Source organism: Oncorhynchus nerka, linkage group LG12 (genome assembly GCF_034236695.1).
Source record: "Oncorhynchus nerka isolate Pitt River linkage group LG12, Oner_Uvic_2.0, whole genome shotgun sequence".
Taxonomy (NCBI): domain Eukaryota; kingdom Metazoa; phylum Chordata; class Actinopteri; order Salmoniformes; family Salmonidae; genus Oncorhynchus; species Oncorhynchus nerka.
Window position 1 is genome coordinate 9,964,367 of NC_088407.1, and position 22,500 is coordinate 9,986,866.

General features: G+C 46.8%; 1 protein-coding gene across 1 annotated transcript in view; it reads right to left on the minus strand.

The window, feature by feature from the left end:
• The window catches only part of LOC115124437 (pyruvate carboxylase, mitochondrial-like), a 671,386-nt gene that overhangs the window by 291 nt on the left and 648,595 nt on the right, over positions 1-22,500 (minus strand). The window contains exons 28-29 of the mRNA XM_065025223.1: positions 3,956-4,096; positions 1-2,472 (exon numbers count right to left, since the gene is read on the minus strand). The exon at positions 1-2,472 is cut by the window's left edge and continues 291 nt beyond it. Of these exons, the coding sequence (XP_064881295.1) occupies positions 2,215-2,472; positions 3,956-4,096 (399 nt within the window). The 3' untranslated portion in view covers positions 1-2,214. The remainder of the gene's footprint in view (positions 2,473-3,955; positions 4,097-22,500) is intronic.

Consider the following 22,500-nt stretch of genomic DNA (forward strand, 5'->3'; position numbering starts at 1 on the left):
GACAGGGAGGGAGGCAGGAGGGAGGGAGGGAGACAGGGAGGGAGGCAGGAGGGAGGGAGACAGGGAGGGAGGCAGGAGGGAGGGAGACAGGGAGGGAGACAGGGGAGGGAGGCAGGGAGGGAGACAGGGGGAGGCAGGAGGGAGAGAGACAGGGAGGGAGACAGGGAGGGAGGGAGGCAGGGAGGGAGGCAGGAGGGAGGGAGACAGGGAGGGAGGCAGGCAGGGAGGGAGACAGGGAGACAGGGAGGGAGGGAGACAGGGAGGGAGGGAGGGGGAGACAGGGAGGGAGGCAGGGAGGGAGGGAGGTAGGTAGGGAGGAAGGAGGGAGGGAGACAGGGAGGGAGGCAGGGAGGGAGACAGGGAGGCAGGGAGGGAGGGAGGGAGACAGGGAGGGAGGCAGGGAGGGAGGGAGACAGGGAGGGAGGGAGGGAGGGAGACAGGGAGGGAGGGAGGTAGGTAGGGAGGCAGGAGGGAGGGAGACAGGGAGGGAGGCAGGGAGAGAGACAGGGAGGGAGGGAGACAGGGAGGGAGGCAGGGAGGGAGGGAGGTAGGTAGGGAGGCAGGAGGGAGGGAGACAGGGAGGGAAGGAGACAGGGAGACAGGGAGACAGGGAGGGAGGGAGACAGGGAGGGAGGCAGGGAGGGAGGGAGGTAGGTATGTAGGGAGGCAGGAGGGAGGGAGGCAGGGAGGGAGGCAGGGAGGGAGACAGGGAGGGAGGCAGGAGGGAGGGAGGGAGACAGGGAGGGAGGTAGACAGGGAGACAGGGAGACAGGGAGGGAGACAGGAGGGAGGGAGGGAGACAGGGAGGGAGGCAGGGAGGGAGGTAGACAGGGAGACAGGGAGGGAGGGAGGTAGACAGGGAGGGAGGCAGGGAGGGAGGTAGACAGGGAGACAGGGAGACAGGGAGGGAGGCAGGGAGGGAGGTAGACAGGGAGACAGGGAGGGAGGGAGGGAGACAGGGAGGGAGGCAGGGAGGGAGGTAGACAGGGAGACAGGGAGGGAGGGAGGTAGACAGGGAGACAGGGAGTGAGGGAGGGAGGGAGGCAGAGAGGGGGAGAGGGAGGCAGGGAGGGAGGGAGGGTGGGGGAATGAGGTGAAAAGGTAGAGGCAGGGAATCTGTGTTGGGTTGATTGTAATGTAGCTTTTGACAAAAACGTACCAATATAATATATAATATATAATTCAGATGTTTTCATGTTCATAGCATCTGGTACAAAATTTTCATCTCATAAGTCATCTCATTTCAATAAAAAATTTAAGTTGGTGCTGGAAAAACATTTTTAAACATTTTAAAGTAAAGTAATATTCAAGTCCTACAGTAGATGCAGATTATTACCTTATTAAGAAAACAGTCAAAAACGAATTTAGAAATCTAATTATTATAAACAAAGTAACATAAACACAATATGATTATAACAATTATAATAACCTAACTTGATTGCTTGATTCTATTCTAAAATGTGTGAGATGACGACAGTGACGTTGCCATGACAACTGTCCCACGATGCATTGCGTGTGTGTAGCGTCAGGCAGCGGCTAACAAAATGTTACCATTAATATTTCAAAGCCTCAGGAATAGGTTTTCCAGCTCCGCTAGATTTAACATTAAAACAAGTTTGCAGCCGGTGACAAACACACACACACACACACACACACACACACACACACACACACACACACACACACACACACACACACACACACACACACACACACACACACACACACACACACACACACACACACACACACACACACACACACACACACACACACACACAAAAGCGCAAACACACACATACACAGGAGAATATCAACAGCTAAATACTCTCTATCCCCAGGGTCACCACATTATTGCTGCTAATTTAAACATCATTAGTAAAGGTAATTAATTCACCAACGATTAATTACTCAGCTAAAATAAAACCTATTTCTCCTCCTCTCCTCTCTCTCTTTCTCTCTCTCCTCCTCCTCTTCTCTCTCTCTCTCTCTCTCTCTCTCTCTCTCTCTCTCTCTCTCTCTCTCTCCTGCTCGTTCCCTCCTAATATCCATTTGGTTCCTAGTTCTGCAAACCTTTTTATCTAGAGAATTCCCTTTCTCCCCAAGCCACTCTTTCCCTCTCTCTACTCCGTCTCTCTACTCCATCTCTCTACTCCGTCTCTCTACTCCATCTCTCTACTCCCTCTCTCTACTCCATCTCTCTACTCCATCTCTCTATTCCTCTGCAGTGATTTCCAATATCAAATCATCTCCTTCCAAACTCGTATCAGTGTTCACATGAATCACCGTGACAACCCCAGTCAGTGGAGAGTTGACCACAGTCTCCATCTTCATAGCTGACAGAACACAAAGCGGCTGACCCTTCTCCACCTTCTGACCAGGCTCAACTTTGACCTCGATGACCTTTCCGGGCATGGGTGCCCCCACCTGACCCCGGACGGACTTCAGAGCCTTGGGGTGGAACTTCATCTCCTGTAGAAGGGGAGGTGGGGAGAAAAATCAATCAATCATCAATCAATCGTCTATCAATCATCTCCTGTAGAAGGGGACTTGGGGGGGAGAAAAATCAATCAATCATCAATCAACCATCTATCAATCATCTCCTGTAGAAGGGGAGGTGGGGAGAAAAATCAATCAATCGTCTATCAATCATCAATCAATCATCTCCTGTAGAAGGGGAGGTGGGGAGAAAAATCAATCAATCATTAATCAATCATCTATCTATCTATCAATCATTAATCAATCGTCAATCAATCATCTATCTATCAATCATCAATCAATCATCAATCAATCATCTATCTATCATCTCCTGTAGATGGGGAGGTGGGGAGAAAAATCAATCAATCATCAATCAATCATCATTCAATCATCTCCTGTAGAAGGGGAGGTGGGGAGAAAAATCAATCAATCATCAATCAATCATCATTCAATCATCTCCTGTAGAAGGGGAGGTGGGGAGAAAAATCAACCAATTGTCAATCAATCATCAATCACTCATCAAGGATTTGATGGATCGATAAGATCCTAGGTGTCTTTGCTCTTCAACAGTGAGACCTAGATTGATGTATGAGGATATGAATGAAGAGAGCCTGGTAACAGTAATGTTCCCTTCCCATTGAGATCACACAGTCACAGTCCAGTCCAGTCAGTCCAGTCCAGTCCGGTCCAGTCTAGTCCAGTCTGTCCAGTCCAGTCCAGTCCAGTCCAGTCCAGTCCAGTCAGTCCGGTCAGTCCAGTCTAGTCCAGTCCTGGTAACAGCAATGCTCCCTTCCCATTAAGATCACACATTCACAGTCCAGTCCAGTCAGTCCAGTCTAGTCCGGTCCAGTCTAGTCCAGTCTAGTCCAGTCTGTCCAGTCCAGTCCAGTCCAGTCCAGTCTGTCCAGTCTAGTCCAGTCCTGGTAACAGCAATGCTCCCTTCCCATTGAGATCACACATTCACAGTCCAGTCCAGTCTGTCCAGTCCTGTCTGTCCAGTCTAGTCTAGTCTTGTCCAGTCCAGTCCAGTCCGGTCCAGTCCTGTCTGTCCAGTCTAGTCTAGTCTTGTCCAGTCCAGTCCAGTCTGTCCAGTCTAGTCCAGTCCTGGTGACAGCAATGCTCCCTTCCCATTGAGATCACACATTCACAGTCCAGTCCAGTCTGTCCAGTCCGGTCCAGTCCAGTCTAGTCCAGTCCAGTCTAGTCTTGTCCAGTCCAGTCCAGTCCAGTCCAGTCCAGTCCAGTCTAGTCTTGTCCAGTCTAGTCCAGTCCAGTCTAGTCTTGTCCAGTCCAGTCTTGTCCAGTCCAGTCCAGTCCAGTCCAGTCTAGTCTTGTCTAGTCCAGTCCAGTCCAGTCCAATCTAGCCTTGTCCAGTCCAGTTTAGTCTTGTCCAGTCCAGTCCAGTCCAGTCTAGTCTTGTCCAGTCCAGTTTTCAACCTTCAATCCGTCCATTAATTAACCAATAAATCAGACGTACCTTCATGGCCACATTATCTTTGACCAGGACGGACCGCAGTTGACCGTTGAGCTCAAAGAAGACTCCTCTCTGACCTGTCTTATTCAAGTCTCCCACCGCTAGGGCCTTGATGTGTAACGTCTTCCCTCTCTCTATCTCCACCTGGGAGGGAAAGGGCGAGGGGGATGGAGAGAAAGGGAGAGGGGGATGGAGAGAAAGGGAGAGGGGGATGGAGGGAAAGGGAGAGGGGGATGGAGAGAAAGAGGAGAGGGGGATGGAGAGAAAGAGGAGAGGGGAGAGATGTGGAAAGAAAGAGGAGAGGAGGAGAGATGTAGAGAGAAAGAGGAGAGGGGAGAGATGTAGAGAGAAAGAGGAGAGGGGGAGAGATGTGGAGAGAAAGAGGAGAGGGGAGAGATGTAGAGGGAAAGGGAGAGGGGGATGGAGAGAAAGAGGAGAGGGGGAGAGATGTCGAGAGAAAGAGGAGAGGAGGAGAGATGTAGAGGGAAATGGAGAGGGGGATGGAGAGAAAGAGAGGGGGAGAGATGTAGAGAGAGAGAGAGAGAGCTGTAATGTAAAGTAGCTATTTTCAGTCCTCTGTACTCTGTAAATAAATCTGTACTGTCTTCAGAATCACTCTATCCTCTGTGCATACATGCGTGATTTCAGTGACTATTCCCGTCTATTTTAGTCAGGGGTTTGAACTGTTTCATGGAACAGAACAGAAAACTGGAAAAAATATATATTTTTCGAGGAACAGAAACAAAACCAGGAATGAAAGTGACCTATATTGTTCCTGAACAGAACCGCTATTTTAAAAACATGGCATTCCGGATTAACATTGGGATTCCGAATTAATATGGAATTTGGAATTCTGGATTAGTATGGGATTCCGGATTAATATGGGATTTGGAATTCTGGATTAGTATGGGATTCCGGATTTCTTGCTTATTCCCTTCTGATTCTGGGAATTTTCCGACCGGAATTTGGGGAAAACCTGAGAATTTGCAAATCAAAGGAAGTCTCAAGGTTTTACTCGCCTGAGGTAGAGTATCTCATGAAAAGCTGTAGACCACACTATCTACCTAGAGAGTTTGTCTATATTCTTCGTAGATGTCTATTTACCACCACATACCGATACTAAGACCGGACTCTGAGCTGTATTCCGCCATAAGCAAACAGGAAAACGCTCATCCAGAGGCGGCGCTCCTAGTGGCCGGGGACTTTAATGCAGGGAAACTTAAATCAGTTTTAACTCATTTCTACCAGCATGCTAAATGTGCACCAGAGGGAAAAATACCACCTTTACTCCACACACAGAGAGGCATACAAAGTTCTCCCTCGCCCTCCATTTGGTAAATCTGACCATAATTCTATCCTCCTGATTCCTGCTTAAAAGCAAACACTAAAGCAGGAAGCACCAGTGACTCGGTCAATAAAAAGTGGTCAGATGAAGCAGATGCTAAGCTACAGGACTGTTTTGCTAGCACAGACTGGAATATGTTCCAGGATTCCTCCGATGGCATTGAGGAGTACACCACATCAGTCACTGGTTTCATCAATAATTGCATCGATGACGTCGTCCCCACAGTGACTGTACGTACATACCCCAACCAGAAGCCATTGTCACGCCCTGACCGTAGAGAGCTTTTATATGTCTCTATTTTGGTTTGGTCAGGGTGTGATTTGGGTGGGCATTGTATGTCCCTTTTCCTATGATGTGCATTTCTGTGTGTTTGGCCGGGTGGTGGTTCTCAATCAGAAGCAGCTGTCTATCGTTGTCTCTGACTGAGAACTATACTTAGGTAGCCTTTTTTCCCACCTGTATTGGTGGGTAGTTGTCCATGTATAGTTGCCTATGAGCACTACGTTGGCGGCACGTTTTCGTTTTGATGTTTTGTTGGCGACATCTTAAAATAAAAAAGTATGTACGCCCACCACGCTGCGCTTTGGTCCGCTGTTTCCACCTTAGACGATCGTGACTTCGTCCCCACATTGGCTGTACATGTGATCGTACGTACATACCCCAACCAGAAGCCATGGATTACAGGTTACATCCCCACTGAGCTAAAGGGTAGAGCTGCCGCTTTCAAGTAGCGGAAATCCCGCTATGCCCTCCGACGAAACATCAAACAGGAAAAGCGTAAATACAGGGCTAAGATTGAATTGTTTTACACCAGCTCCGACACTCGACGGATGTGGCAGGGCTCGCAAAACTATTACAGACTACAAAGGGAAGCACAGCCACAAGCTGCACAGTGACACGAGCTAAATTCCTTCTGTGCTCGCTTCGAGGCAAGTAACACTGAAACATGCATGAGAGCATCAGCTGTTCCGGATGACTGTGTGATCACACTCTCCACAGCCGATGTGAGAAATACCTTTATAAACAGGTCGATATTCACAAGGCCGCATAGCCAGACGGATTACCAGGACGTGTACTCCGAGCATGAGCTGATCAATTGGCAGGTGCCTTCACTGACATTTTCAACCTGTTCCTGACTGAGTCTGTAATACCAACATGTTTCAAGCAGATCACCATAGTCCCTGTGCCCAAGAACACGAAGGTAACCTGCTGTCAAGGATCCCTCCAGAACTGTCAATACCTGCTCCCTATTCCCAGTATTTAGTAATTGTATAAGTGTGTCCATTGTTCACCATTCAAGGCAAGTGGTACCGGGCGCCAAGTCTAGGTCCAAAAGGCTTCTTAACAGCTTCCACCCCCAAGCCACAAGACTCCTGAACAGCTAAACAAAATGGCCACCCAGACAATTTGCATTGTCGCCCCCCCCTCTTTTACACTGCTGCTCCTCTCTGGCTATTATCTATGCGAAGTCACTTTAATTCCTCTACCTACATATTACTGTCACGACTTCCGCCGAAGTTAGTCCCTCTCCTTGTTCGGGAGGCGTTCGGCGGTCGACGTCACCGACCTTCTAGCTATCGCTGATCCTCTTTTCATTTTCCATTGGTTTTGTCTTGTCTTCCATCACACCTGGTTCCAATCCCATCAATTACATGTTGTGTATTTAACCCTCTGTTTGCCCTCATGTCTTTGTTTGTTGTATGTGTTGGTGATAGTTATGTTCTGGTGTGAGACGGGTTTTGCACCCTCTTATTTTATTTTGTATATTTTGGTTTTTGGTGTTTTTGACTACTTATTAAACAGCTCTGTTTATACCTCCTGCGCCTGTCTTCCCAACCACCAACACGCACCCCCCTTACAATTACCACAATTACCTCAACTAACCGGTGCCCCCTTACATTGACTCTGTACCGGTACACCCTGTATATACCCTCCACATTGACTCTGTACCGGTACACCCTGTATATAGCCTCCACATTGACTCTGTACCGGTACCCCCTGTATATAGCCTCCACATTGACTCTGTACCGGTACACCCTGTATATAGCCTCCACATTGACTCTGTACCGGTACACCCTGTATATAGCCTCCACATTGACTCTGTACCGGTACCCCCTGTATATAGTCTCCACATTGACTCTGTACCGGTACCCTCTGTATATAGCCTCCACATTGACTCTGTACCGGTACAGCCTGTATATAGTCTCCACATTGACTCTGTACCGGTACCCCCTGTATATAGTCTCCACATTGACTCTGTACCGTAATACCCTGTATATAGCCTCCACATTGACTCTGTACCGGTACCCCCTGTATATAGTCTCCACATTAACTCTGTACCCCCTGTATATAGCCTCCACGTTGACTCTGTACCGGTACCCCCTGTATATAGTCTCCACATTAACTCTGTACTGGTACCCCCTGTATATAGCCTCCACATTGACTCTGTACCGGTACCCCCTGTATATAGCCTCCACATTGACTCTGTACCGTAATACCCTGTATATAGCCTCCCCTGTAGCTAGTGGTATGTTGCTATAGGGGACATGGCTGTCCTACTGTTAGTCCGTCTCCCCTGTAGCTAGTGGTATGTTGCTATAGGGGACATGGCTGTCCTACTGTTAGTCCATCTCCCCTGTAGCTAGTGGTATGTTGCTATAGGCGACATGGCTGTCCTACTGTTAGTCCATCTCCCCTGTAGCTAGTGGTATGTTGCTATAGGCGACATGGCTGTCCTACTGTTAGTCCATCTCCCCTGTAGCTAGTGGTATGTCGCCTATAGCATGTCGCCTATAGCAACATACCACTCCGGAGAAACCTGAAACCCCACCTCTTTAAGGAATACCTAGGATAGGATAAAGTGATCCCTCTCACTCCCCCCCCCCCTTAAAAGATTTAGATGCACTACTGTTCCACTGGATGTCATAAGGTGAATGCACCAATTTGTAAGTCGCTCTGGATAAGAGCGTCTGCTAAATGACTTAAATGTCTTAAATGTAAATGTTGCTATAAGGGACATGGCTGTCCTACTGTTAGTCCATCTCCCCTGTAGCTAGTGGTATGTTGCTATAGGGGACATGGCTGTCCCTCTGTTAGTCCGTCTCCCCTGTAGCTAGTGGTATGTTGCTATAGGCGACATGGCTGTCCCTCTGTTAGTCCATCTCCCCTGTAGCTAGTGGTATGTTGCTATAGGCGACATGGCTGTCCTACTGTTAGTCCATCTCCCCTGTAGCTAGTGGTATGTTGCTATAGGCGACATGGCTGTCCCTCTGTTAGTCCGTCTCCCCTGTAGCTAGTGGTATGTTGCTATAGGCGACATGGCTGTCCTACTGTTAGTCCATCTCCCCTGTAGCTAGTGGTATGTTGCTATAGGCGACATGGCTATCCTACTGTTAGTCCGTCTCCCCTGTAGCTAGTGGTATGTTGCTATTGGGGACAAGGCTGTCCTACTGTTAGTCCGTCTCCCCTGTAGCTAGTGGTATGTTGCTATAGGCGACATGGCTGTCCTACTGTTAGTCCGTCTCCCCTGTAGCTAGTGGTATGTTGCTATAGGCGACATGGCTGTCCTACTGTTAGTCCGTCTCCCCTGTAGCTAGTGGTATGTTGCTATAGGGGACATGGCTGTCCTACTGTTAGTCCGTCTCCCCTGTAGCTAGTGGTATGTTGCTATAGGGGACATGGCTATCCTACTGTTAGTCCGTCTCCCCTGTAGCTAGTGGTATGTTGCTATTGGGGACAAGGCTGTCCTACTGTTAGTCCGTCTCCCCTGTAGCTAGTGGTATGTTGCTATAGGCGACATGGCTGTCCTACTGTTAGTCCGTCTCCCCTGTAGCTAGTGGTATGATGCTATAGGGGACATGGCTGCCGTACTGTTAGTCCATCTCCCCTGTAGCTAGTGGTATGTTGCTATAGGGGACATGGCTGTCCTACTGTTAGTCCGTCTCCCCTGTAGCTAGTGGTATGTTGCTATAGGCTACATGGCTGTCCTACTGTTAGTCCATCTCCCCTGTAGCTAGTGGTATGTTGCTATAGGCGACATGGCTGTCCTACTGTTAGTCCGTCTCCCCTGTAGCTAGTGGTATGTTGCTATAGGGGACATGGCTGTCCTACTGTTAGTCCGTCTCCCCTGTAGCTAGTGGTATGTTGCTATAGGGACATGGCTGTCGTACTGTTAGTCCATCTCCCCTGTAGCTAGTGGTATGTTGCTATAGGGGACATGGCTGTCCTACTGTTAGTCCGTCTCCCCTGTAGCTAGTGGTATGTTGCTATAGGGGACATGGCTGTCCTACTGTTAGTCCGTCTCCCCTGTAGCTAGTGGTATGTTGCTATAGGGGACATGGCTGTCCTACTGTTAGTCCGTCTCCCCTGTAGCTAGTGGTATGTTGCTATAGGGGACATGGCTGTCCTACTGTTAGTCCGTCTCCCCTGTAGCTAGTGGTATGTTGCTATTGGGGACATGGCTGTCCTACTGTTAGTCCGTCTCCCCTGTAGCTAGTGGTATGTTGCTATAGGCGACATGGCTGTCCTACTGTTAGTCCGTCTCCCCTGTAGCTAGTGGTATGTTGCTATAGGCGACATGGCTGTCCTACTGTTAGTCCGTCTCCCCTGTAGCTAGTGGTATGTTGCTATGGGCGACATGGCTGTCCTACTGTTAGTCCGTCTCCCCTGTAGCTAGTGGTATGTTGCTATAGGCGACATGGCTGTCCTACTGTTAGTCCGTCTCCCCTGTAGCTAGTGGTATGTTGCTATAGGGGACATGGCTGTCCTACTGTTAGTCCGTCTCCCCTGTAGCTAGTGGTATGTTGCTATAGGCGACATGGCTGTCCTACTGTTAGTCCGTCTCCCCTGTAGCTAGTGGTATGTTGCTATAGGGGACATGGCTGTCCTACTGTTAGTCCGTCTCCCCTGTAGCTAGTGGTATGTTGCTATAGGGGACATGGCTGCCGTACTGTTAGTCCATCTCCCCTGTAGCTAGTGGTATGTTGCTATAGGGGACATGGCTGCCCTACTGTTAGTCCGTCTCCCCTGTAGCTAGTGGTATGATGCTATAGGGGACATGGCTGTCCTACTGTTAGTCCGTCTCCCCTGTAGCTAGTGGTATGTTGCTATAGGGGACATGGCTGTCCTACTGTTAGTCAGTCTCCCCTGTAGCTAGTGGTATGTTGCTATAGGGGACATGGCTGTCCTACTGTTAGTCCGTCTCCCCTGTAGCTAGTGGTATGTTGCTATAGGCGAAATGGCTGTCCTACTGTTAGTCCGTCTCCCCTGTAGCTAGTGGTATGTTGCTATAGGCGACATGGCTGTCCTACTGTTAATCCGTCTCCCCTGTAGCTAGTGGTATGTTGCTATAGGGGACATGGCTGTCCTACTGTTAGTCCGTCTCCCCTGTAGCTAGTGTTATGTTGCTATAGGGGACATGGCTGTCCTACTGTTAGTCCGTCTCCCCTGTAGCTAGTGGTATGTTGCTATAGGCGACATGGCTGTCCTACTGTTAGTCCGTCTCCCCTGTAGCTAGTTGTATGTTGCTATAGGCGACATGGCTGTCCTACTGTTAGTCCGTCTCCCCTATAGCTAGTGGTATGTTGCTATAGGCGACATGGCTGTCCTACTGTTAGTCTGTCTCCCCTGTAGCTAGTGGTATGTTGCTATTGGGGACATGGCTGTCCTACTGTTAGTCCGTCTCCCCTGTAGCTAGTGGTATGTTGCTATAGGCGACATGGCTGTCCTACTGTTAGTCCGTCTCCCCTGTAGCTAGTGGTATGTTGCTATAGGCGACATGGCTGTCCTACTGTTAGTCCGTCTCCCCTGTAGCTAGTGGTATGTTGCTATAGGGGACATGGCTGTCCTACTGTTAGTCCGTCTCCCCTGTAGCTAGTGGTATGTTGCTATAGGGGACATGGCTGTCCTACTGTTAGTCCGTCTCCCCTGTAGCTAGTGGTATGTTGCTATAGGCGACATGGCTGTCGTACTGTTAGTCCATCTCCCCTGTAGCTAGTGGTATGTTGCTATAGGGGACATGGCTGTCCTACTGTTAGTCCGTCTCCCCTGTAGCTAGTGGTATGTTGCTATAAAGGACATGGCTGTCCTACTGTTAGTCCGTCTCCCCTGTAGCTAGTGGTATGTTGCTATAGGGGACATGGCTGTCCTACTGTTAGTCCGTCTCCCCTGTAGCTAGTGGTATGTTGCTATAGGGGACATGGCTGTCCTACTGTTAGTCCGTCTCCCCTGTAGCTAGTGGTATGTTGCTATAGGGGACATGGCTGTCCTACTGTTAGTCCGTCTCCCCTGTAGCTAGTGGTATGTTGCTATAGGCGACATGGCTGTCCCTCTGTTAGTACATCTCCCCTGTAGCTAGTGGTATGTTGCTATAGGCAACATGGCTGTAAGACTGTTAGTCCATCTCCCCTGTAGCTAGTGGTATGTTGCTATTGGCGACATGGCTGTCCTACTGTTAGTCCGTCTCCCCTGTAGCTAGTGGTATGTTGCTATAGGCGACATGGCTGTCCTACTGTTAGTCCATCTCCCCTGTAGCTAGTGGTATGTTGCTATAGGCGACATGGCTATCCTACTGTTAGTCCGTCTCCCCTGTAGCTAGTGGTATGTTTCTATTGGGGACATGGCTGTCCTACTGTTAGTCCGTCTCCCCTGTAGCTAGTGGTATGTTGCTATAGGCAACATGGCTGTCCTACTGTTAGTCCGTCTCCCCTGTAGCTAGTGGTATGTTGCTATAGGCGACATGGCTGTCCTACTGTTAGTCCGTCTCCCCTGTAGCTAGTGGTATGTTGCTATGGGCGACATGGCTGTCCTACTGTTAGTCCGTCTCCCCTGTAGCTAGTGGTATGTTGCTATAGGCGACATGGCTGTCCTACTGTTAGTCCGTCTCCCCTGTAGCTAGTGGTATGTTGCTATAGGGGACATGGCTGTCCTACTGTTAGTCCGTCTCCCCTGTAGCTAGTGGTATGTTGCTATAGGCGACATGGCTGTCCTACTGTTAGTCCGTCTCCCCTGTAGCTAGTGGTATGTTGTTATAGGGGACATGGCTGTCCTACTGTTAGTCCGTCTCCCCTGTAGCTAGTGGTATGTTGCTATAGGGGACATGGCTGCCGTACTGTTAGTCCATCTCCCCTGTAGCTAGTGGTATGTTGCTATAGGGGACATGGCTGTCCTACTGTTAGTCCGTCTCCCCTGTAGCTAGTGGTATGATGCTATAGGGGACATGGCTGTCCTACTGTTAGTCCGTCTCCCCTGTAGCTAGTGGTATGTTGCTATAGGTGACATGGCTGTCCTACTGTTAGTCCGTCTCCCCTGTAGCTAGTGGTATGTTGCTATAGGCGACATGGCTGTCCTACTGTTAGTCCGTCTCCCCTGTAGCTAGTGGTATGTTGCTATAGCGACATGGCTGTCCTACTGTTAATCCGTCTCCCCTGTAGCTAGTGGTATGTTGCTATAGGGGACATGGCTGTCCTACTGTTAGTCCGTCTCCCCTGTAGCTAGTGGTATGTTGTTATAGGGGACATGGCTGTCCTACTGTTAGTCCGTCTCCCCTGTAGCTAGTGTTATGTTGCTATAGGGGACATGGCTGTCCTACTGTTAGTCCGTCTCCCCTGTAGCTAGTGGTATGTTGCTATAGGCGACATGGCTGTCCTACTGTTAGTCCGTCTCCCCTGTAGCTAGTGGTATGTTGCTATAGGCGACATGGCTGTCCTACTGTTAGTCCGTCTCCCCTGTAGCTAGTGGTATGTTGCTATAGGGGACATGGCTGTCCTACTGTTAGTCCGTCTCCCCTGTAGCTAGTGGTATGTTGCTATAGGGGACATGGCTGTCCTACTGTTAGTCCGTCTCCCCTGTAGCTAGTGGTATGTTGCTATAGGGGACATGGCTGTCCTACTGTTAGTCCGTCTCCCCTGTAGCTAGTGGTATGTTGCTATAGGCAACATGGCTGTAAGACTGTTAGTCCATCTCCCCTGTAGCTAGTGGTATGTTGCTATAGGCGACATGGCTGTCCTACTGTTAGTCCGTCTCCCCTGTAGCTAGTGGTATGTTGCTATAGGGGACATGGCTGTCCTACTGTTAGTCCGTCTCCCCTGTAGCTAGTGGTATGTTGACATAGGCGACATGGCTGTCCTACTGTTAGTCCGTCTCCCCTGTAGCTAGTGGTATGTTGCTATAGGGGACATGGCTGTCCTACTGTTAGTCCGTCTCCCCTGTAGCTAGTGGTATGTTGCTATAGGGGACATGGCTGCCGTACTGTTAGTCCATCTCCCCTGTAGCTAGTGGTATGTTGCTATAGGGGACATGGCTGTCCTACTGTTAGTCCGTCTCCCCTGTAGCTAGTGGTATGATGCTATAGGGGACATGGCTGTCCTACTGTTAGTCCGTCTCCCCTGTAGCTAGTGGTATGTTGCTATAGGGGACATGGCTGTCCTACTGTTAGTCCGTCTCCCCTGTAGCTAGTGGTATGTTGCTATAGGCGACATGGCTGTCCTACTGTTAGTCCGTCTCCCCTGTAGCTAGTGGTATGTTGCTATAGGCGACATGGCTGTCCTACTGTTAGTCCGTCTCCCCTGTAGCTAGTGGTATGTTGCTATAGGCGACATGGCTGTCCTACTGTTAATCCGTCTCCCCTGTAGCTAGTGGTATGTTGCTATAGGGGACATGGCTGTCCTACTGTTACTCCGTCTCCCCTGTAGCTAGTGGTATGTTGTTATAGGGGACATGGCTGTCCTACTGTTAGTCCGTCTCCCCTGTAGCTAGTGTTATGTTGCTATAGGGGACATGGCTAGTCCGTCTCCTACTGTTGTTCCGACATGGCTGTCCTCTCCCTGTAGCTAGTGGTATGTTGCTATAGGCGACATGGCTGTCCTACTGTTAGTCCGTCTCCCCTGTAGCTAGTGGTATGTTGCTATAGGCGACATGGCTGTCCTACTGTTAGTCCGTCTCCCCTGTAGCTAGTGTATGTGGTACTGTTAGTCCATCTCCCCTGTAGGTGGTATGTTGCTATATGGACATGGCTGTCCTACTGTTAGTCCGTCTCCCCTGTAGCTAGTGGTATGTTGCTATAGGGACATGGCTGTCCTACTGTTAGTCCGTCTCCCCTGTAGCTAGTGGTATGTTGCTATAGGGGACATGGCTGTCCTACTGTTAGTCCGTCTCCCCTGTAGCTAGTGGTATGTTGCTATAGGGGACATGGCTGTCCTACTGTTAGTCCGTCTCCCCTGTAGCTAGTGGTATGTTGCTATAGGGGACATGGCTGTCCTACTGTTAGTCCGTCTCCCCTGTAGCTAGTGGTATGTTGCTATAGGCGACATGGCTGTCCTACTTTTAGTCCATCTCCCAGGTAGCTAGTGGTATGTTGCTATAGGCGACATGGCTGTCCTACTGTTAGTCCATCTCCCCTGTAGCTAGTGGTATGTTGCTATAGGCGACATGGCTGTCCCTCTGTTAGTCCGTCTCCCCTGTAGCTAGTGGTATGTTGCTATAGGCTACATGGCTGTCCTACTGTTAGTCCATCTCCCCTGTAGCTAGTGGTATGTTGCTATAGGGGACATGGCTGTCCTACTGTAGGTCCATCTCCCCTGTAGCTAGTGGTATGTTGCTATAGGCTACATGGCTGTCCTACTGTAGGTCCATCTCCCCTGTAGCTAGTGGTATGATGCTATAGGCTACATGGCTGTCCTACTGTTAGTCCGTCTCCCCTGTAGCTAGTGGTATGTTGCTATAGGCGACATGGCTGTCCTACTGTTAGTCCATCTCCCCTGTAGCTAGTGGTATGTTGCTATAGGCGACATGGCTGTCCTACTGTTAGTCCATCTCCCCTGTAGCTAGTGGTATGTTGCTATAGGCGACATGGCTGTCCTACTGTTAGTCCATCTCCCCTGTAGCTAGTGGTATGTTGCTATAGGCGACATGGCTGTCCTACTGTTAGTCCTTCTCCCCTGTAGCTAGTGGTATGTTGCTATAGGGGACATGGCTGTCCTACTGTTAGTCCATCTCCCCTGTAGCTAGTGGTATGTTGCTATAGGCGACATGGCTGTCCTACTGTTAGTCCATCTCCCCTGTAGAGACAGTGAGCACCATAATTCATTGGACAGTTACCATGTTTTTGTTATTTTGGTTCTGTACTCTAGCACTTTGAGTTTGGAAGGATACATTGACAATGCGGGTGAAGTGCAGACTGTCAGCTTTAATTTGAGGGTATTTTCATTCATATCGGATGAACCGTTTAGAAATGACAGCACCTTTTGTACATGTTCCCCCCATTTTAAGGTACTACTTTGTTGAATTGGCTTCACAGATGTGTGTCGTTAGGCAGGTGTATTCATTTGTGTCGTTAGTGAATGTAGGAGCGCTGTTGATGAAGAGTATTGATTCTAGACTTTGCTGTTGCCTCTGGAGGTTGTTGTTGGGGTGTGACAACATGAGGAAGACAGCAGTGTCGATGCAAATGAAGCTGGCCGTCATAAGGCTCAGAAGTGAAAATCAATCAATCAGGAACATTTCAAAAACCCTAGTCAACAGTTTGGTTCATCATTAACAAGAAAACAACAACCGGTGAACTCAACTATGTCAAAAGACCCGGTAGACTGAGGAAGACCACTGTAGTGGATGACCAGAGACTCCTCTCTGTGGTGAAGAACCTCCCCCCCTGACAACTATGTCAAAAGACCCGGTGGACTGAGGAAGACCACTGTAGTGGATGACCGGAGACTACTCTCTGTGGTGAAGAACCCCCCCCCCCCTGACAACAGCCCAACAGATCAGAAACACTCTCCTGGATGCAGATGCAGACCATACGTAGAAGACCACACCAGCAGGACGACAGAGGGTACAAACCACTGATAAACCTGAACAACAGAAAGGACAGATTACAGTTTGCTAAAAATGCGCCGAAAAGAGCCCCAAGAGTTCTGGGAAAAAAAGTATTTTGGACAGATGAGAGAAATATTAACATGTACCAGAGTGATGGAAAGCGGAAAGTGTGGAGAGAAGAAATAGACATGCTCCAAAGCATATCACCTCATCCGTGAAACATGATGGAGGGGGTGTTATGGCTTGGGCCTGTGATGGCTGCCAGTGGAACAGGCTTGTCTTCATCGATGATGTGACTTCTTTAAATTTTACCTTTATTTAACAAGGCAAGTCAGTTAAGAAACAAATTCTTATTTTCAATGACGGCCTAGGAACAGTGGGTTAACTGCCTGTTCAGGGGCAGAACGACAGATTTGTACCTTGTCAGCTCGGGGGTTTGAACTTGCAACCTTCCGGTTACTAGTCCAACACTCTAACCACTAGGCTACCCTGCTGCCCCTGCAGACTGCAGACAGAATTGAATTATGAAGTCTACAGAAGTATTTTATCTGCTCAGATAAAACCAAATGTCTCCAAACTCATTGGACGGCACTTCATCATGCAACAAGACGATGACCCTAAACATACTGCTAGAGCAACAAAGTGGTTTTTGATGGCCAAAAAGTGGAAAATCTTTGACTGGCCGAGTCAATCGCTGGATCTGAATCCAATTGAAAATGCATTTTACATGCTGAAGAGGAGACTGGAGGCAATAACTCCCCAAAACAAGCAGGAACTGAAGATGGCTGCAGTAGAGGCCTGGCCGAGCATCACCATGGGGAAGATACCCAGCGTCTGGTGATGTCGATGCATCACAGACTTCAAGCAGTCATTGCATGCAAAGGATACGTGACCATATATTAACAATGATTACTTTATTCAACATTATGTTTAACTGTCCAGTGAATTATCAAATCAAATCAAATCTCATTTTATTTGTCACACACACATGGTTAGCAGATGTTAATGCGAGTGTAGCGAAATGCTTGTGCTTCTAGTTCCGACAATGCAGTAATAACCAACAAGTAATCTAACTAACAATTCCAAAACTACTGTCTTATACACAGTGTAAGGGGATAAAGAATATGTACATAAGGATATATGAATGAGTGATGGTACAGAGCAGCATAGGCAAGATACAGTAGATGGTATCGAGTACAGTATATACATATGATTATGGTGCTCACTGGATCTGTATGTTGCTATAGGCAACATGGCTGGCATACTGTTCATCATCTATACACTATTCTCAGGATTCATTTTCTATTCTAGTATTTATTATTCTATTTTTGTCTCATACGGTGTGACTGGTCTATATTTCTGTCTGTCGCTATGTCTCTGTCTATGTATCTGTCTCTATGTCTCTGATCTCTATGTCTCTGATCTCTATGTCTCAGTCTCTATATCTCTAATCTCTATGTCTCTAATCTCTAATCTCAATGTCTCTATGTCTCTATGTCTCTAATCTCTATGTCTCTGTATCTGTCTCTATGTCTCTGATCTCTATGTCTCTGTCTATGTATCTGTCTCTATGTCTCTGATCTATATGTCTCTGTCTATGTATCTGTCTCTAATCTCTATGTCTCTGATCTCTATGTCTCTGTCTCTATGTCTCTGTCTCTATGTCTCTGATCTCTATGTCTCTAATCTCTATGTATCTGTCTCTATGTCTCTGATCTCTATGTCTCTGATCTCTATGTCTCTGTCTCTAATCTCTATGTCTCAGTCTCTATGTCTCTAATCTCTATGTCTCTGATCTCTATGTCTCTGATCTCTATGTCTCTGTCTCTAATCTCTATGTCTCTGATCTCTATGTCTCTGATCTCTATGTCTCAGTCTCTATGTCTCTAATCTCTATGTCTCTGATCTCTATGTCTCTGATCTCTATGTCTCTGATCTCTAATCTCTATGCCTCTGATCTCTATGTCTCTGATCTCTAATCTCTATGTCTCTGATCTCTATGTCTCTGTCTCTGTCTCTGATCTCTATATCTCTGATCTCTATGTCTCTGTCTCTATGTATCGGTCTCTATGTCTCTGATCTCTATGTCTCTGTCTCTATGTCTCTAATCTCTGATCTCTATGTCTCTGATCTCTATGTCTCTGTCTCTGTCTCTCTGTCTCTATGTATTGGTCTCTACATCTCTGATCTCTCTGTCTCTGATCTCTATGTATCTGGTCTGTATGTCTCTGATCTCTATGTCTCTGATCTCTATGTCTCTGATCTCTATGTCTCTGATCTCTATGTCTCAGTCTATATGTCTCTGATCTCTATGTCTCTGATCTCTATGATCTCTATTTCTCTGATCTCTATGTCTCTGATCTCTATGTCTCTGTCTCTGTCTCTCTGTCTCTATGTATTGGTCTCTATATCTCTGATCTCTATGTCTCTGATCTCTATGTATCTGGTCTGTATCTCTGATCTCTATGTCTCTGATCTCTATGTATCTGGTCTCTATGTCTCTGATCTCTATGTCTCTGATCTCTATGTCTCTGATCTCAATGTCTCTGATCTCTATGTCTCTGATCTCTATGTCTCTGATCTCTATGTCTCAGTCTCTAATCTCTATGTCTCTGTCTCTAATCTCTATGTCTCTGATCTCAATGTCTCTAATCTCTATGTCTCTATGTATCGGTCTCTATGTCTCTGTCTCTATGTATCGGTCTCTATGTCTCTGATCTCTATGTTTCTGATCTCTATGTCTCTAATCTCTATGTCTCTGTCTCTATGTCTCTGATCTCTATGTCTCTGTCTCTATGTATTGGTCTCTATGTCTCTGATCTCTATGTCTCTGATCTCTATGTCTCTGTCTCTCTGTCTCTATGTATTGGTCTCTATGTCTCTAATCTCTATGTCTCTGATCTCAATGTCTCTAATCTCTATGTCTCTGTCTCGATGTATCGGTCTCTATGTCTCTGATCTCTATGTCTCTGATCTCTATGTCTCTAATCTCTATGTCTCTGTCTCTATGTCTCTGATCTCTATGTCTCTGTCTCTCTGTCTCTATGTATTGGTCTCTATGTCTCTGATCTCTATGTCTCTGATCTCTATGTTTCTGATCTCTATGTCTCTGTCTCTATGTCTCTGTCTCTATGTCTCTGATCTCTATGTCTCTGATCTCTATGTCTCTGTCTCTCTATGTATTGGTCTCTATGTCTCTGATCTCTATGTCTCTGTCTCTCTATGTATTGGTCTCTATGTCTCTGATCTCTAGGTCTCTATGTCTCTGATCTCTATGTCTCTGATCTCTATCAATGTATCTGATCTCTATGTCTCTGATCTCTATGTCTCTGTCTCTATGTCTCTGTCTCTAATCTCTATGTATCTGTCTCTGTCTCTATGTCTCTGTCTCTATGTATCTGTCTCTATGTCGCTATGGATCTGTCTCTATGTCTCTGTCTCTATGTATCTGTCTCTATGTCTCTGATTTCTATGTCTCTATGTATCTGTCTCTATGTCTCTGTCTCTATGTCTCTGTCTGTATGTCTCTGTCTGTATGTCTCTGTCTGTATGTCTCTGATCTCTATGTCTCTGATCTCTATGTCTCTATGTCTCTGTCTGTATGTCTCTGATCTCTATGTCTCTGTCTCTATGTCTCTGTCTGTATGTCTCTGTCTCTATTTCTAATAAATAAAGATTCACTCTCAAAATAAGTTATTTTCTGTTCATGTAGAAAAGGAAATAACATTTCCAGGGAACTTGGTTTCCTAGTAACAAATAGAATGGACAAGGCTGTCGATAAAGTTGGTTCAAATACATGTTTAAAGAGATGAACAGAATTGGAAGTCAGTTAATCTGTTGTTCAGTCTGGAAATGTAATAACATGGATGACATGGGTAACATCTGTAACATGGGTAACATCTGTAACATGGGTAACATCTGCAACATGGGTAACATGGGTAACATCTGTAACATGGGTAACATCTGTAACATGGGTAACATCTGTAACATGGGTAACATGGGTAACATGGGTAACATCTGTAACATGGGTAACATCTGCAACATGGGTAACATGGGTAACATCTGTAACATGGGGTAACATCTGTAACATGGGTAACATCTGTAACATGGGTAACATCTGTAACATGGGTAGCATGGGTAACATCTGTAACATGGGTAACATGGGTAACATGGGTAACATCTGTAACATGGGTAACATGGGTAACATGGGTAACATCTGTAACATGGGTAACATGGGTAACATGGGTAACATCTGTAACATGGGTAACATCTGTAACATGGGTAACATCTGCAACATGGGTAACATATGTAACATGGGTAACATGGGTAACACCTGCAACATGGATAACATCTGCAACATGGGTAACATGGGTAACATCTGTAACATGGGTAACATCTGTAACATGGGTAACATGGGTAACATGGGTAACATCTGTAACATGGGTAACATCTGTAACATGGGTAACATGGGTAACATCTGTAACATGGGTAACATCTGTAACATGGGTAGCATGGGTAACATCTGTAACATGGGTCTGGGTAACATGGGTAACATCTGTAACATGGGTAACATGGGTAACAACATAACATGGGTAACATGGGTAACATGGGTAACATCTGTAACATGGGTAACATCTGTAACATGGGTAACATCTGTAACATGGGTAACATCTGCAACATGGGTAACATCTGTAACATGGGTAACATCTGTAACATGGGTAACATCTGTAACATGGGTAACATGGGTAACATCTGTAACATGGGTAACATCTGTAACATGGGTAACATGGGTAACATCTGTAACATGGGTAACATCTGTAACATGTAACATGGGTAACATCTGTAACATGGGTAACATCTGTAACATGGGTAACATGGGTAACATCTGTAACATGGGTAACATCTGTAACATGGGTAACATCTGTAACATGGGTAACATCTGCAACATGGGTAACATGGGTAACATCTGCAACATGGGTAACATGGGTAACATCTGTAACATCAACATGGGTAACATGGGTAACATCTGTAACATGGGTAACATGGGTAACATCTGCAACATGGGTAACATCTGTAACATGGGTAACATCTGTAACATGGGTAACATCTGTAAGATGGGTAACATGGGTAACATGGGTAACATGGGTAACATCTGTAACATGGGTAACATCTGTAACATGGGTAACATGGGTAACATCTGTAACATGGGTAACATGGGTAACATCTGTATCATGGGTAACATCTGTAACGTGGGTAACATGGGTAACATGGGTAACATGGGTAACATGGGTAATATCTGTAACATGGGTAACATGCGGAACCAGGATCCCAGGACTGTCCCGGGGACACATTCCCCCCCCCCAGAAATTAAAATGACAAGACCTGGGTAATTACAACATTTCCCCCAATGTGACACTAATGCAATTCCACAATAGCACATGATCCCAGCAGGTTGTAGAAGCCTGTTTGCCTATTCACTTCGCACTAAAGTCGCCAGTGATTTCAAAAGCACACGTGACCCGAACGCAGTTTAAAACACTAAAACAATAAACCATAATAATATATAAAATAACCTGTGTCTTTTTTATTGGTAGCCACCAATGTTGACAGTCCTATGCATAATTCACTATGTTTTCTGACACAGACATGAAGTCGGGTTAAACAATTCATAGAGACATGAGGGAAAAGACTTCTTTATCATCCTGTCCCACTGAAACCCCCCAAAAAAATCCTAACTTTATTCTGTATTTCATAGGTGGCACATCTCTCACAGCTTGTTAAAATACAGCTACAGCTTCTCTGCGCTCTGTCTCCTACTGCTGCTCGTATGAGAGCATCGGTAGAGAATGTGTGATCAACAAAGGTATGACAGTAGATATGGATATTTTATACAACAGAGTTGATCCCCACGTTAAGATACCTTGATTCTTAAACTATTTCCTGTCTCCGTCTCCCCGTTTATTCACGAGCTGATCTGCCGTCTGTAGAATCATCAGAGATGGTGACAAATATAGGAGATATCCTGTAATTCGTTGAAGGATGTTATCTAGCAAAGCTTTAGCAACTTTGGTCATTTGACTTTTGTTTGACTGCTGTTACAAAGAGGCTATAGTCCATACTCGGGCTGCGCTCCGTGGGTCCTGTAAACACTCCGTGTCGAGATAGCCTTACTGAAACGCGATGAATTAATTCAGGAACATAATAGCGCTCTGAATTTATGAGCAGCCTGTTTCGCAAAAAACATATCTTGGTTTTAATTAAACACTTTAAATGTTTATGCTTCTGATTTTTGTGGTATTTCCTGGGACTCTCAGGATAAATATGAATTATTAATAGACATTATTATACCCTACAATACACCTCAAACTGCTCAGCTAGAGAAAAAGAGAGGACT